Source organism: Macaca fascicularis, chromosome 9 (genome assembly GCF_037993035.2).
Source record: "Macaca fascicularis isolate 582-1 chromosome 9, T2T-MFA8v1.1".
NCBI lineage: Eukaryota > Metazoa > Chordata > Mammalia > Primates > Cercopithecidae > Macaca > Macaca fascicularis.
The window spans coordinates 66,137,711-66,155,755 of NC_088383.1; the positions used below are offsets into that span (position 1 = coordinate 66,137,711).

The 18,045-nt window shown below is 44.4% G+C and overlaps 1 protein-coding gene across 2 annotated transcripts in view; it reads right to left on the reverse strand.

Annotated features, from left to right (window-relative positions):
• Positions 1–14,704: 14,704 nt before the first annotated feature.
• SH2D4B (SH2 domain containing 4B) overlaps positions 14,705–18,045 on the reverse strand; it is a 120,075-nt gene continuing 116,734 nt past the window's right edge. For both annotated transcript variants that reach the window (XM_005565277.5, XM_045399973.3), the window contains one exon: positions 14,705–17,279. In XM_005565277.5, the coding sequence (XP_005565334.3) occupies positions 17,191–17,279 (89 nt within the window). In that variant the 3' untranslated portion in view covers positions 14,705–17,190. The remainder of the gene's footprint in view (positions 17,280–18,045) is intronic.

Below are 18,045 nucleotides of genomic sequence, written 5' to 3' on the forward strand. Positions count from 1 at the left end.
ATTTGTAAATAAAACAGAGTGCAATGTATTATACAGTCAAAGAGTTTAGGTCCCTACGTGTTGAAGGCCTATGTCCACATCTGGATGACATTTTGAAGCAAAGAGTGACTGAAACAACCTAGGTCCTACCTCCATAGTAGAGGGCGTACGATCCTTCTGCACCAGTTGCCAGCCCTCTCCAGCTCACCCCTGACTCCATCCCCAGTAATGCCAAACTCCTGCAGCTCCCCAGAAGGGTGCCCTTTCGCAACTCTGTGCCTGTTCACATGCCACTCACATTCCCCCTCCCTCACTCCTTGCCAAACTTGTGACTTGACGACTAGGCAGGGCTCTTTGTTGCAACGGAAAGAGGACGGCAGAGAAAGAACTCACAGTATTACCGGAAAGGCTAGAGGAAGCAGCTAGATAAGTGGACAGGATGAAGAAAAGCACAGTCAGAACCACAAGCAAGACTAGCGCAGAACCCTCCAGGGATGAACCCTCTGCCACCACCTCCAAGCACCTGAAGCCGTCAGTGTATGCACTGCCAATGCCATGGCCCTGCCAGCTGAGCCTGCCCCTGCGCTGCCACCATCAGCAATGCTCCATGAGCATCATGGTAGAACCAAACCTTCCCTGACACACCTTCCTCTGTGTGTCACACACACACGAGTCCTTGAACTGTACTCCCAGCACCCCTAAACTTAGTCACATGGTTTTGTATTTTTCTAAGTTTCTATGACTGCCACAGGACAAACCTCCCCAAAGCCGACCTTGAGAGGAGGAGTCATGTCACACACATGTGATTTATGAAGGACATTCTCCCAGGGAAGATGGTGAGGGAGCTGGAAGCGCGGAAGTGGGCAGGACCAGAAGAGGAGGACCCAAGCCAGGGAATAATCTCAGGCAAAATTCACGCAGAAAGTGTCTTCAGGCTGACCCCCCAGGGGAACTCAAGAGGGTAAGCTATGCCTCAGCACTGTCCCAACCCAAGGCAAGTGTCTGGCCTTCCAGACCCCATACCTGAATGGCCTGTCTTCATGGCAGCCAGGGCTGGAGAAGGAGGGTGGAAATATAAATTCTGAGACATCTCCTTGCAAAGTGACTCCAACTGCCCTAGAGCAGTCCTCTGAAGAGGAGCAGTAGCCATGGGCCATTGAACGTGCCATGTCAATAGCAGCAAAGGCAAAACAGGCTCCTGGGGATGGGGCAGAGCCATGAGGCTATCTGCTCCCGTGAGCCCACTAGACCCCACCAGCACTGCCTGTGTGTCTAACTCGCCTCTGTTCCCAGCACCCGGCACTGGGCAGGAGCTTAGCAGGCCACCAGAAAGTGTCCCAAAAGTGAATAAAAGCTGCTTAGGTGGGGGCATATGGTTTTCAGGGTGTAAAATGAAGCAATTGGAACAGTGACAGACCCAAAGAACGGGAAACCAGGCAAGGGTAAGGGCATTCCTATCTGGATTTACCTTCTCTTCATTATTGACAAGTTCTGACCAGTGTGTCCGAGGTCAGAGGCTCCCTGTGATTAGAAAGGATCTGGTGGAGTCTCCTGTCCCTACTCAACGAACTCTCATCTCCAGAGCAGTGATTGAGACACAGCAGCGCTACAACTTCCCATCCCTCTGGGAAGAGGCCTGGATTTCTCAGACACAGCAGTGCTACAACTTCCCATCCCTCTGGGAAGAGGCCTGAAGCTGGAGCTGATGCGAGTGGCTTTCAGAAGTCACATAAAACACCCAAAGGACATGGGCGAGTGGCTGCAGTGGCTCACTTCTCTGCGCCTGCCAGCAAGTGGAAGGCAGGACTGGACAGACTCATAAGCCGCTGACAGATGCGCCTTTGGGGACAGCTCTAGAGGAATTCCTCCAGGCAGCCTCTGGAGGGAGGGCTAATTTTAGTCCGGTGCCTTGGAATTGGCCAAACCCAGAGAAAGCGCAGAGGCCGGAGGCAATTTCCCACTCCCATTTTAGAGTGAAGAAGCAGAGTGGGTGATTTGGCAAAGATCTGTTTGGGGATGCTAAAATGTTCTGAGTCCTTTCAGTCTGAGGCACAGAGGGTGGCCCCAGGAGTGTGGCAGACCACCAAGAGAGGGGTCCACCAAGCAAGGCCCTCCTCTAGGTCACCATGACCAGTTATGCCGTCTGTAGTTCAGTGCTCACCACTGGCGTTGGCCTCTGGAGCTGACGACTGCTCTAGTGATGAATTGTAGGTGTCAACTCAGCTGGGCCCTGGTACCGAGATATGTGGTGAAAATTGATTCTGGATGTTTCTGTGCAGGTGTTTCTGGATGAGATTAACATTTAAACAGATGGACCTTGAGTAAAACAGATCACCCTGCATCATATGGGTAGGCCTCATCCGCTCAGGTGAAGACCTGGATAGAACAAAAGACTAACTTCCCTGGAGCAGGAGAGAATCTGCAGCAGAGGCCTGTGGACTGGACTGCAACATCAGCATCTCCCTGCATCTCCAGACACACACACACACACACACACACACGCACACACACACACACGGAGACACTCACACAGACACAAGACACACACACACAGAGACACACATGGAGACACTCACACACAGAGACACTCACACAGACACAGACATGGAGACACACAGACAGAGAGACACACACACACAGACACAGACACACACACAGACACAGACACACACACACGGAGACAGACACACACAGACACACAGACACACACATATGGAGACACTCAGACACACAGACACAGAGAGACTCAGACACACACACACAGACACAGACGCACACACAGACAGACACACACAGACACAGACACACACACACAGAGACAGACACACACAGACACAGAGACACACACACAGACACAGACACACACACACAGAGACAGACACACACAGACACACAGACACAGAGACACTCACACATGGAGACACTCAGACACACAGACACACACGAAGACACACACACAGACACATACACAGACACACAGACACACACACACACAGAACACAGACACACACACAGAGACACTCAGACACACAGACATGCACAGGGAGACATTCACATAGATACAGACACACAGACACACACACACACAGACACAGGCACATACACACACGGAGACACACAGACACAGAGACACTCAGACACACACACAGACACCCAAAGACACATAGCCACAGACACACACATACAGAGACACACATAGACACGGATACACACACAGTCACACACACAGAGTCACTCACACAGACACACTCATGGAGACACACAGACACACAGAGACACTCACATAGACACAGACACACACATACAGAGACACACAAACACAGACACAGACACACTCACATAGACATGGACATACACACACACAGAGACACACAGACACACACACACAGACACAGGCACGCATACAGAGACACTAGACACATATACACACGGAGACGCTCACAAAGACAGACATAGACACATACACAGACACACACAGACACAGAGACACACATACAGAGACACACAGAGACACACAGACACACACACGGAGACACACAGATACGGAGACACACACACAGACACATACACAGACACACAGACACACACACACGGAGACACACACACAGACTTAGACACAGAGACACACACAGAGACACTCAGACACACAGACATGCACAGGGAGACATTCACATAGATACAGACACACAGACACACACACACACAGACACAGGCACATACACACACGGAGACACACAGACACAGAGACACTCAGACACACACACAGACACACACAGACACACACACACACAGACACACACACAGACACACACAGTCACAGAGACACACACACACACAGACACACACAGTCACAGAGACACACACACAGACACACACACAGACACACAGACACACACACAGACACACACAGTCACAGAGACACACACACACACAGACACACACACAGAACACAGACACACACACAGAGACACTCAGACACAGACAGACACAGGCACACATACAGAGACACTAGACACATATACACACGGAGACGCTCACAAAGACACAGACATAGACACATACACAGACACACACAGAGACACACAGACACAGAGACACACACACGGAGACACACAGATACAGAGACACACACACGGAGACACACAGATACAGAGACACACACACAGACACATAGACACACACACACGGAGACACACAGACACAGACACACACAGACACAGACATGCAGACACAGAGACACACAGTCACAGGTACACAGACACAGAGACACACAGACACACACACACAAGGAGTCACACAGATACAGACACACACACACACATACACAGAGAGACACACAGACACGGAGACACACAGACACAGACACACACAGACACAGACACACACAGACACAGACACACAGACACAGAGACACACAGTCACAGGTACACAGACACACACAGACACACACACAGAGACACACAGACACACACACACGGAGTCACACAGATACAGAGACACACACACACACATACACAGACAGACACACAGACACAGAGACACACAGACACAGACACACACACACGGAGACACACAGACACACACAGACACAGACATGCAGACACAGAGACACACAGACACAGGTACACAGACACACACAGACACAGACACACACACATGGAGACACATAGACATAAACACACAGACACACAAAGAGACACACAGACACAGATACACACAGACACACACACAAAGAGACACACAGACACAGACACACACACGGAGACACACAGACATAAACAGACACACACAGAGACACACAGACACAGATACACACACACACACAAAGAGACACACAGACACAGACACACACACAGACACACACAGACACAGCACACATACAGAAACACCCACACAGACACAGACACACACAGAAATGCACACAGAGTTACAGACACACACGGAGAACACAGACACACACAGATATACAGAGACACACACAGATATACAGAGACACACACAGCGGACACACAGATACAGAGACACACACATACACAGAGGCATATACACAGGCACAGACACCCAAACACATAAAGACACACAGACACACACACAGGCACAGACACACAGACCTACACACCGATACACACACATTGACACAGATACACACACAAACACATGTACAGACACACCTACACAGATACACACACGGGCACACACAGATACACACAAAGAACACACACTGACACACAGACACACAGATATACACAAAGAACACACACACACAGAGACACACACAGGCACAGATACACAAAAACATAGACACACAGACATACACACAGGCACAGATAGACACACAGAGAGACACACAAACAAATACACAAATACACAGACACAGACACACAGATATACAAACACACAGATACACAAACACAGAGATACACACACACAGATATACACAGACACAGATACATACACAGACACACACAGGCACACTGACACACACACATATACACACATACACACAGCCACAGATATGCACACAAGCACACATACACACAGCACACACACACGTATATACACACAGGCAGACAGACATAGATACACACAGAGATAGACACACACAGAGACACACAGACATGGAGACAAACAGAGACACACACAAATGCAAACACAGACACATGCATACTTCCTAATTTTTGCCTAAGACTCCCCCATTCAGAAATCTAGACATGAAGCACGCATCAGTAATGTTGTTACAAGGCAACAAGAGAACCTGTGGATCAAATTCTTAACCTTTTTGAAATTTTTCTCAAACTTTTTTTTTAACCATAGAAAATTTCTAACACATACACAAGTAGACTTAAGTGTCACGAACCCCCAAGTACACATCGCCGAGCTTCACAATTACCAATGCACAGTTGGGCTTTAAGGTCAAAGGCTTGTAGTCCAAGTGTAAACGACCTGTTTAGAAGACCACAAATTAGAAGAAACCAGTTCACCCTTGCCCACTGCAACTCTTGGGCTAGAAAGAGACCCTCCAAGTTGGCAAATGAAAAAGAACTGGAGAAGAGAACAAGATAGTTATATTCTGCTGTACAGAGCCAAAAGGAGCCTGCACCTGGAGCCCTGCAGGGTGAGCCCTGAGAAGGGCATGCACACCCAGCTTGGCTGGGGTTCTCAGGGTAGACAGCAAGCCCGCCCACATCCCCCACATCAAAGCAGAGGAGGGAAGCCCACGTGGAGGTACCCAAAGTACCTGTTCTCCCAAGGCAGTCCCCATACATCTGGATGGAGACAGTCCAGAAAGAAGACAAGCCCTTTCCTGGATGTCTTTGAAAGAGAGCATACCTGGAGGGTTTTGAAGCTGTGATGAGACTATGGGCTGGTACTGTGTGAATCCTATGGCTGAGAGCTATGAGGGGAAACCTCTGCCAGGGTCCATCAGGGAAGCAGGATAGAACCCAAGGATCAGTGGATGGTGAGTAGGATAGAGTATCTCCTGAAAGGAAGACACTTAGCCCCATCACATGCCAAGATAAGTCGTGAATCCCCCAGTGCAGTAAATCCACCTTAGGAAGAGGAGGGGATAACAAATTGGCTGATGTTAACCTGAAATAACCAAATTTTATTCTCAGCAAAATGGGAAATTGATATAAATCGGGTTCAAAAATCAAAGTTGCATTTTTTGCACAGCTTCCATAGTTTTGATGATTAAATGCCATAATCCTCACAAAGACATCACCCTATTCTCACTATCCAGTGCCCCACAGAAGAGGGCACTTAACCTTGGAAACATAGACACCCTATTTCCTTAAAATACACCAAGGCAGAGGCCCACCCCACATCAATGGTATCAGCATCTCTTGACTCAGAACACAGTTGTTTGTTTGTTTGTTTGGATTATTCTAATGTGAGTACAACTAGAAACTGCTTTAGATCTTCCTGTTCACACCTGGCATGTAATCCTGCAATGTACCAGCTACACAGACATAAGCAGACAACTGAAGATCTTTCACCTCTTTGCGAGATTGTGTTCCATCCTTCTGTTCTTGCAAAGGTTCAAATGTGGCCATATCAGACTCAGCCTGAAACCCCAACTATAGTTAAACTTCACCTCTCCTTTCTAATTTGCCAGAAATCACCTTAGGAGTTTCATCTCATGCTCCAATTAGCCAGTTAGGAAATGACAACAGTCATTTTGAATGGCTATCTCCTACTTCTGCAGAAACCATAAAACAACTACATGGAGAAACTGGACAGAGCTTTCTGGTAGGTGAAACCCAAAGTCTACATGTTCTCCTATCAGCAGAGCCCCAACTTCCAGCCTGGATGGACTCGGGCAGGGACCCTGAACTCCAGGTTCAGTTAAAGAACCACTAGGGAGGCCAAGGCAAGAGAGCTCAGAGTGTGCTGACTTCAATTATGTCCTTTTCTGAGGAATCTCAAAAGTCTGTTGTTTACTTGGTCTCTGGAGACACCAAAAAGGAAAGAATCTACTCACTCCATAGGGAGAGTGGCGGAAGCTGGAAGAAATGGAATCAACCTTTAATTAGAGACTATTCAAATGATCACAGCTAGAACAGAAATGTACCAAGAATGAGTTCATTGCTAAAAATGAAACGAAGTGGGATACAAAGAAATGGATCAAAAGCAACATATCAAAGGGCGTCATAATGGATGAGGTAGCATGTCATCCCAGGGTTCAGTGACCACTGCCATGTCTGTCTCCCCAGGTATGGAGGGAAAGGTGAAGGTCACTTCCTGGTGGGGTCACGTAGACTCCACAGCAAAGTTTAGATGCTGGAGTTTGGTGTGAGCTATGGATTCTGCCTTAAAAGCAAGAGAAAGAGGCATATTAACTGATGTTCTGAGGAGACCTGGAAAGGTGACTGTGGTGGATGAAACAGGAGAATAGGCAGAGACACAACCTCTTGAGTATCTGAGAGTACTCAAGTTTGGCAAGACAAGTTGGGACGCTGTGATATTATGATATAATGAGAAATATATATTTGGTCTCTGCCCCCAGTTCCTGAGACAGTGCTCCTAAACCTTTGTAGACAGCGATGCTAGGAAGAATCTTTTATCTAATATTTGGTCTCTGATGAGGGTTCCTGACACAGAGCTCCAAAGACCTTTGTAATTTCCTGGATGATAGGAGTACCTTTTGTTCTAACTCTTGGTGGGTTCCTGAATAGCCTCAGCATGGGGGCTGGTTGCCAGCAGAACCCACCATGTGATTAGAGGGTTGGAAATTTCAGTCCTACCTCTCAACCTCTGGGGAGGGAGAGGGGTTAAATATTGAGCTGATCACCAATGGCCAATAATATAATCAATTCATGCCTATGTAATGAAGCCTCCATAAAAATCCAAAAGGACAAGGTTCAAAGAGCTCCTGGAGTGATGAACACATGGAGGTACCTGGAGGGTGGAACACCCAGAGAAAGCAGGGAATCTCCATGCCCCCTCCCACATGTCTTACTCTGTGCATCTCTTCTATCTGGCTGTTCATCAAGTAGTTTACGATAAACTAGTAAGGAAGTGTCTCCCTGAGGTCTATGAGCTCAACCCAAGGAGAGTGTCGTGGAAACCCTGATTTACAGCTGGTTGGTCTGAAGTACAGGCAACAACCTGGGGCCTTGTGACTGGCATCTCTGCAGTGGAGGCAGTATTGTGGGGCTGAGCCCTTAACCTGCAGAGTCTGACTCTAATTCCAGGCAGTGTCAGAACTGAATCAAATTATAGGATATCCAGCTGGTGTCTGCTGTAGAATTGGTTGTTGGTGGGGAAAAATATCCCACACCTTTTGGTGATGAGAGGTCAAGTGTTCAGTGCTATATGTTGTATGTGAGTAGGAACAACTGGGGATTTTTGCATTTCTTACAGAATCACCATAGGACTAAGCTCGCCCCCCCTCCCCGCCCCCTACCCGCCAACAAGATGTATTGTTCTTCCTTCTCTGCTTACCTGTATAGATTATGCCAAGAGTTCCTAACCCTATGGCCTTAGGCTGCTTCAGCCAATGAGAGCCCAGCAGAGATTAGAAGGAAGGAAGAAGGTGAGGTTTGGTACTTCTTTATTGCCTGGCTGCCTCACTGCAAGGTTGGCTCAGGCTGGCTTTGTCCCTGGACACAGTCCCGCCCTGCCCTTCCAAAATGGCCAACTCTGTGTGCGTCTCTCTTCTCATCTAAACTGTTTCCTCCTTTGTTGTTATGGGCCAGGTGGGTAAAGGCTGGGGTGCTACTAAGCCCTGGGTCACTAGGTTTCCCACTGTGACTCTCCTATACCCCAACTTTCTAAATGAACCCTCCTTAAGCGACCCTTTTTTAGGCTCCCCCCTCTTTCCTATAAGGGCTGTAACTAGTACGGACACCAGCAGCTCTGGATCTTCTCTTCCCAGCCATCCTCAGGGGTCTGTGGAAAAAGACAAATTACTATTCAGTGGAACCGAAGAATGATTCCACCCGAAGAAAAGAAACAGTGACAAGAGAAGCAGCTTGCAAAGGTCTACGAAATGTGTCTCTAACTTCTCCTCTTTGAGTCACCATCGTACTTTTGAGTACAATTAGTTAAAAATTAATGTTCACGGGCTTTTTAAATTGTTTGGAGTAATGGTGTCTCCCTTAGACCAATAATTGAATTGCTTAATTGGGAACATAAATCTCCATTGTGAATACTGACATTTTCTCTTTAACAGCTATGTGCGTTCTATCCACTAGCCTGGGCCTCATTGTTTCTATATATGTGTCAGGTAAATGCTTTTAACACACAGCATTCCTCCCTTGGTAGGTACTAAGTAATAAAGGTTAAGTTGTTCTGAAAATGATTTTACATTTCTGTTTCAGCTATGAGTTAGTGTCTGCTTCTAAAATTAAGAATGATTCTAACGCAGAACATCATTAATTAGTTTTCCAATGGCCCATTTGCTCAGGGATTCCATGCCTCTTGAACAAATTGCTCAGTTGTTCACAGAAAATTATATCTTGTTAGGTAGACTCAGGGAGGTGTCTGATTAATTGCTAAAATAGTGTGCTAGAGGAAGACTCTGGGCTATTAGCTCACAGATTTTTTTTAAATGAATTTAGTTATATATTAGAATACTAATTTTTTAAATTGTGGTATAATATTTTGGTTGTTCTGTTTATTTTCTTTGCCATAAGTTTTTCCAACTTTCCATAAATTAGAAACTAGAAATAAGGGAAGAGGCATAATCATCCCAAATAACTTTCTGTGGTTCTATTCAACAACCAGCTACCAATTGAAATATGAAGCTGGGTCGGGCACAGTGGCTCACGCCTGTAATCCCAGCACTTTGGGAGGCCGAGGCAAGCAGATTGCTTGTGCTCACTCAGGAGTTCGACCCCAGCCTGGCAAACATGATGAAACCCGTCTCTACAAAAAATACAAAAATTAGGGGTCGTGGCGGTGCACACCTATAGTCTAAACTACTCAGGAGGCTGAGGTGGATCACTTAAGCCCGGGAGATCGAGGCTGCAGTGAGCTGAGATCACACCACTGCACTCAGCCTGGGTGACAGAGCTAGACCCTGTCTCAAAAAAAAAAATAAAAATGCTTATGTTTTTAAAATATAAAGATATTTAAAATTTTTAAAAAGAAAATAAGAAATATGAGGCTGAAAAGCACACATGTGCCCAACATAAGGGGTTGGGTTCCCCCGCCTTATCAAATTGCCCAGCAGCTGCCCAAGAAAAAAAGAATTGTTAATGACAGAATGAAAAGCAATAATTGCAGCCAATCTGAATAAGCCAAATATAAAAACCCATGAAGATGTAAGAATAAGCGGGAAATTAACCAGAGGCTTGTGAGCATAAGGACATAAAAGGTAGTTAACAACATACAATAGTGATTAAAAGAGTCAGGGAAAGGCAGATGAGGAACAAATCAAGTTACGGAAGGTCTAGGCTAAATTTTTGGCCAATAACCAAGTTATTAGTACAAACTGCTCTTGCCCCATAGGTTGCAGAAGTGTCCAAAACCCTTGGCTCCTGGCTGAGAATCTGGACAGAATGTCTCCCTTATGAAGAATTTGGTTGTGCAAATGTTTAGTTTCTGCAATCAGGGATGGGTATAGTGTATAAAAAGCCCATTTCAGGCCGGGCACAGTGGCTCACACTTGTAATCCCAGCACTTTGGGAGGCCGAGGCAATTGGATTACTTCAGGTCAGGAGTTCGAGACCAGCCTGTCTACCACAGTGAAACCCCATCTCTACTAAAAAATATAAAAAGTTAGCCAGGTGTGGTGGCAGGCGCCTGTAATCCCAGCTACTCAGAGGGCTGAGGCAGGAGAATCGCTTGAACATAGGAGGCAGAGGTTGCAGTGACCCAAGGTCGTAACCACTGTACTCCAGCCTGGGCAATAGAGCGACACTCCGTCTCAAAAAAAAAAAACAAAAAAAAACAAAAAAAAAAAAAGCCCATTTCAGGCTACATTCATACACACACACACAGTTTCATGACTCCAGATCTTTGCTAATCCCAATTGTTTCTTCTTCCTGGAAGCATCTTCCCTTCTTCCTCTGCCATTTAAATTCAGATTTATATTGATGACTCCCAAGAACTACTCTTCCTTCTATACTCTGTTGTCTACTCCTAACTGGGGGTGAGGAAGCAGCAGGAGATGTCCACAAATAGCAGAGGCCTCTTGGCGAACAGGTCATGGGTGCGCTATGAACAAGCTCTGCTAGCCTCCACATTCTACAGGGGATGAGTTCTCCCCCAGCCTCCTCCTCCTCAGCTTCTCTCCAGGGGGTACCTATGACTGAGTGACCTCTGACACTCGGTGCCTCCAGGGTAAGAAAGTTCCCTTCAGAAGAGCAGCTAGCACAGCCATTATTGAGTCTGTCTCTGCCTCTACCGCCTCACGCCACTTCAGTCTCCTGAGATGAGCTCATAAGCCCAGCAAGACCGTGAGCTCATCTTGAGATGAGGATATAAATGGACAGAAGACTCCACTCACAGCAGGGCTTTCACAGCTGCTATCCAGCACGGTCAGCCAAGAGAAGGCACGGAGTCTTACTGAGTGTCTCTTACGGACAGCATGCTTCACAGATAATGTCTGTCTTCTTAAAGCCTATCAGCTAACGCCTACTAGCAGTACACACACAGCCAAATTTAGGGTTATTAACTTGTTGCAGCAAGAGAGCACGTATGCAAGAGGAATCGTGGAACATGAAAAGGTGAAAGTTAGGAAAGCGTACTTACTAAGACGGGGGAGCTGGAGTTAAAGGTTCTTGGCAGGGATTGTTCAGAATCTGGAAACTAGGAAGTTGCTGGAACTGTCAGTAATTTTATCTACAGAACGCCAAAGTCATGAGATGTACACCCATGTTCATGGCCACACTATTCCTAATAGCCAAAAGGCAGAACCAATCCAAGTGTCCATTGACAGATGAATGGATAGATAACATGTGATGTATACATACTATGGAATATTATTCAGCCTTAAAAAGGCACGCATGCTACACATGAATGAATCTTGCAGACATTATGCTAAGCAAAATAAACCAGACACAAAAAAAGACAAATTCTGTATTATTCCACTTACGTGAGGTACCTAGAGTAGCCAAACTCATAGAGACAGAAAGTAGAATGGTGATTGCCAGGGGCTTGGAGGAGGGGAGAATGGGGAGTTATGTTTAATGGGTACAGAGTTTTGTTTTGGTAAGATGAAAAGTTTTCTGTGGATGGATAGCGGTGGCAGTTGAGTAACAATGTGAATGGACTCAGTGCCACTGAACCGTATACTTAAAAATGGTTAAAATGGTAAATTTCATGTTATGTATATTTTACTACAATTTTTTTTAAAAAGTCACGTGGAATAACTGTTAGATCAGTTTCTCTGATGTCCTCTAAAAAAAACGGGTCTGCATGTGCTGGTTAGTGTTTGAGTTTAGATACTTTCTCCTGTATGCTGTGGCTTGGCTCGGTTTAACTGTTTTGCAAGTCACAGAGCAGATTTGCAATATGTGATTTGTGTTTTAATTCTCAGTTCCCCCATCTCAGACTAGCTGTCAGCAGAGCTGTTTTTCACTTTCTCAATCTCATTTAGTTGTTTGCTTGTTTGTTTATTCGTCTTAACAACTGAAAGCAGTACTAGATTCAAGACTCCAACCCAAAGCTGCCAGAATTCTCACCGTGGACTTTTCTATCATACGGGTCCTCTAAAGGTTAAAACGGCTCATTGAAATATGCACAATCTGTCTGTTCCTAACACATAACAGATTTAAATCCGTATCAACTATGCCAGGAACCCTAAAATACTCAGATAAATATGGCATTGCCTGATTTCCAGGACCTCACAGACTGCAGGGCAAAACATAAATACATAGTTATGTGTAAGAAATATAATAAATCTAGAAGGTAAATGATCATATGCCCATGTTAAATATCTACATAATTGTGATACTACTCACTTACATTTGGTTAGAATCCTTTCACAAAGAAGAGAATCTCCTTTTTCTAGAGATGAGATTCAAAATTAAAATGGAACACTACTAGAAAATTTAACACATTCACTTAGATTTCTCTGAAGCATAAACGATGGTGTTAAAAGAGTAGATTTAGATAAAGCAGAGAAAGAAAGCAGAGTAATTCCTAACAGATGCATCATAATTTAAAGCAGGAATCGGCAAATTTTTTCTGTAAAGGGCCAGAAAGTAAATATTTAAGGCCTTACAGGCCATATGCGGCCAAATACAATATGTAAACAAATGAGTATGGCTGAATTCCAATAAAACTTTATTTATGAAGCTGAAATTTGAATTTAATGTAATTTTCACAGGTCATAAAATATTCTTCTTTTTTCCAAACATTTAAAAATGTAAAAGCCATTTTTATCTCTCAGGCTGTAGAAACACGAGCAGCAGGCTGAATTTGGCCTGCAGCTATAATTTGCCAACTCCTGCTTTCAAGCCTGACTTCTCCAAGTGTAACCCAGTCTGGCAGCATCAGCAACACCCAGGAGCTTGTCAGAAATACAGAACCTCATGCCCAATCCCAGATCTGCTGAAGGAGAACCTACATTTTCAACAACCATCATGTGTTTGTTTACGCAGTTTAAGGTCCACTCAGGTTGATACATGACTGTGGTCAATCCCTGTGCTTCCCAAGGAAGTGACCTTACCTTGGGAATGTTCTGAACCTCTCTGTGCCTCAGTTTCCCCATGTACAAGATAAAGATGATAGCATTTCCTCCCTTAAGCATGGCTGTGAGAATTCGCACGCGCGTACACACACACGCACACACATGGCTTAAAACAATGTTTGTCATTACCATAACAAAATCTTCTGTTATTTTCATAGCCACTCTCTGAAACAGGCAATGTTGAACTAATTTGACAGAAGAAACTGTAGTCCAAAAAATACAGAAATTCACCTAGGATCACAATTTAGTCCTGAGAATAATGATCAAAGGGACAAAAGGGGGACAAATGCCCCAGGCTCCCAGGTCTTCAAGCCCATGTGCCCCTCTCGGGGAACACTCTCCATAACCTCTCAGCTCATGCCCCTTAGATGATCCCTAAAAATACTTCGGATCTCCCCAAATCTGTACCCCAAGTTACCCTTTCATTCCTTGAAATTTATTTTCCATTAAGTCGCATAGTGTTTTTTTTACAACTTCTCTTTCTAGTTATAGATTGTAAATTTTTCCTTTGCTGAGTCTTGGAACTGACCAACTGTTTTTTATTATATTTGTAGGGCTCAGGGGAAAAAAAAAGGCAATTCCTTTATTTGAGAATCCTGACATTTATTAGCATAATAAAACTCTCAAGATGAAATTGCAGTTTTCCAGACAGTAATTTCATTTGCAGGACAACTTACAAGGGATTTATTTTAAAGCCAGGTAAAAAGGTAAAACCTAAAATATATGAGACATGCAGAAATTGCAGGGCCCAAATAAAATGAAATAAATGTGTTAGGGATGGAAAACCCAGCTGTTGTCTCTCTCATATTAATTAGGGATGACAGGAACAACAGCCCAGGGATTCAGGGCCTCAACCCATCTTGGTCTGCTTTCAAAGCTGCTGTTAGTTCTTGGAACAAAAGTTTCTTCCAACACCTTGAAAATCGTCACATCATATCCCCCGACACATCATGGCTAAGGACTAAATTGTTGTTGTTATCGTGGTTGTTGTTAGAAATACCTTTTTCATTTGGACAGAGCTTTCATGTTTATCATTTAACTGACCTGCAAAAAAACCTAGTGACGGCCATACAGAAAATTCCCTTTTCAGTCATACTGAGGTTTACTGAAGTTAAATGACTTGGACAAAGTCACATAGTTGGTAAATCATCAGAGAGCCAAAACTAAAACATCATTCCTCTGCGTCCATAGAAATAAGGCAATTTTAATGATAATTTTAATGATAATCAATTAAGGCACATTAGAGTTCAGAAAGGAGGTTCCTTCCATCATTTCACTGTATGCATGCAGTGAGACAGGCAGACCTGGGAAAGCCACGGAGCTGAGTTGCAAAATTGATATTATTGAACACTTCTCTATGATGGGTTCTTATCCTGGATTCCCCAAAAGGTAGAGCCAGTGGCAAAAGCCTACAAGCTGCTACTTCATTCAGAAGTGCAATCCCAGAGCAACAGGAGAGAGCAGGGCAAGGCAGAGAAGGAACAAACAGGAGCAGGGGGGTGTCATACTGATCCAGCCACCACTTGGTTTCATCGTGACTGGTTGCCCGATCTTGCAGGACCGTCTTCTAAAAGGCCATTCAAACAGATGCCTCTCAGAATAGTTCCTCCAGGAGGAAGAACGGGGAAAAAGCGATCTACCAGCCTGTGACTCCCATTCATCCCAGATTCACCACATGGGGCATTCACTTCCCATCTCTTGTCTTATGCCTCTGCAGCAACGGGAGACAGGACATGTGGCAAGCTACCAATAACAAGTGTTATGCTCACATGACACTGATCAACATAGGGAGGAAGAGCAGAACTCATGCAAAACTGGTTACAGTGCTGGTGGCTTGTGGTAGAGAAGTGACCAAGAATCTAAGGAACAGGTGAGGCAAGAGAAGAAGAGGGGCATAGGAGATGTTTGATACAGCCATCAAGTAAAATAAATTGTTCCCTAACATCCCTAGGGTCCCTTCATTCGTTCCCTCTCACCAAACACAATGCTGCAAGCATTATAATGCTAATAAGTTCCAGGGTGAGGATCTGAACCCAAGTTTTCTTGACTGTAAAGACTGTAATCTTCTCTTCATAATATACTACCTCTGTGTATATGGCTATAACTGTGGAACACAAGTATGCACCAATAGACACCATCACTGAGAGTTACTGAGGAGTTATTGGGTGAGTCTTCTTGTTAATATAAGGAACATACTGAGATTAAGTTGACAAGGGAATTAAAAGGACAATGAGGACAGAGCTCATCATTGGAGTAACCTGCATAAAGAGGGCCATATCCCAGACAGCAGAGCCACATTAGATTTCTCAAAACCATTCTTGCATTTATAACTCACCCCAGGTCTTGAAGACATCTATGGATTACATAAAACCATTGCAAAACCAGGGCCAAGATATGATTCAAAGATAGAGGAGAGTGACAAAAGAAGAGGCCAAATAAGGAAGTCAGGACAGTGTCAATCAGCTGCCCTGGAAACTGGGGCTCGCCTTAGATAATTCCAATGATAACATCAATAAGGGTAATAATGGAGATTATGAAAGATGCAGCATTTATGTTCTCCATAGAAATCCTTCATAATCTTCCATTATCACCATGATTTTATAGAGCGGCAAGTAGGAAATAATTTACGAGAAACCACTGCTAATTTGTGTTGGAAAACTTTTAGAAGATGTGCATTCATTAACAAACATTTACTGAATGTCTACCATATGTTAAATTTAGGGTTCGGCACTGGAATTATTTTGGATTATTAAAACATGGTCCACACACTGTAAAAGCTCAGTTTCTGGAAGCCATAACAAACAGGCTTTGTCTTCTAAGGTCATATAGCTAAGCTCTTCATGAAAGAGTTGCATGAGCTATTAGCAATTTCTGTCCTGATCACTGGGATGAGACCAGTAGCCCTATGCCATAGACGTCATATCCCTTGAGACATATTAATCTACTTTTTCCTCTGGATAGTGGTGGATCTTCCAGAAGGCCATAGAATTCGAGTTGAGAAGTTCTTAAGCTCAGTTCAAAAACAGGATGCCCAAAGGAATCCAACTGATAAGGAAAAAAAATATTATTCAAACAATGGGTGGTAGTCTGGTGGGCTGTCCCTCTGTCCACAGGGTTCCTGAAGTAACTCTCCTCCTGAAACAGTGATAATTTCCTCCTAAAAGAGAAAAAAAGGAAAATCCATTTATCATCAAGACAGGGAAATACACATCTATGAGAGAGAGAGTGTGGTTCAAGACAGAGAAACTAATATGCATCTGTCTCCCCTCATTCAGATTGCTAGAAATGACATTTTAAAAATCTGCCTTTAAAAAGAAATGAATTCATAAAAAGTACTGGAAAATTAAAAAATGCCATTGACAAAGTGAAACATATTGAAGAATCCTTGAAAAACAAAAGACATGCAGGAGGGGCTTGTCAGAGGAATCAATGTGGGACACCAGTTACAGCAAGTTGAGGAAGGGTTGAGGGACTCCAGTAGGTGTTTGCCTCAAGCAGGTCGGGGAATGAGGAGATGCACACAGTTCCTTGGAAGCCCCAAGAGATCCAAAAAGTTCAGACAGTCCCATGCCCAAAAGATGAGCCACTCACAGTCAGCTCCAACTCCTACAGCATGAAGACACTGGATTTGGGAAACAAAACTGTATTTACTCATGATAGACAGAAAATTCAAAGTTGGACTATCACTTCATAGCCTAAAATGTATAGGCATTTAAGCAAAATTATAACCATAAAAGAAAGATGCTGAACTCAACAATAGAAATGATTTCCAGGAAAATATCAAGTCTATAAAGCAAACAGAAAAGGCTTTAAGAGATGTACATTAATCTCTCCTCAGCGGAATAAGAAATAAGTCATCCATGAAACGAGAATGGGCATTATAAAAAAAAAAAAAAAAAAAAAGAACCAATTAAAGAACCTAG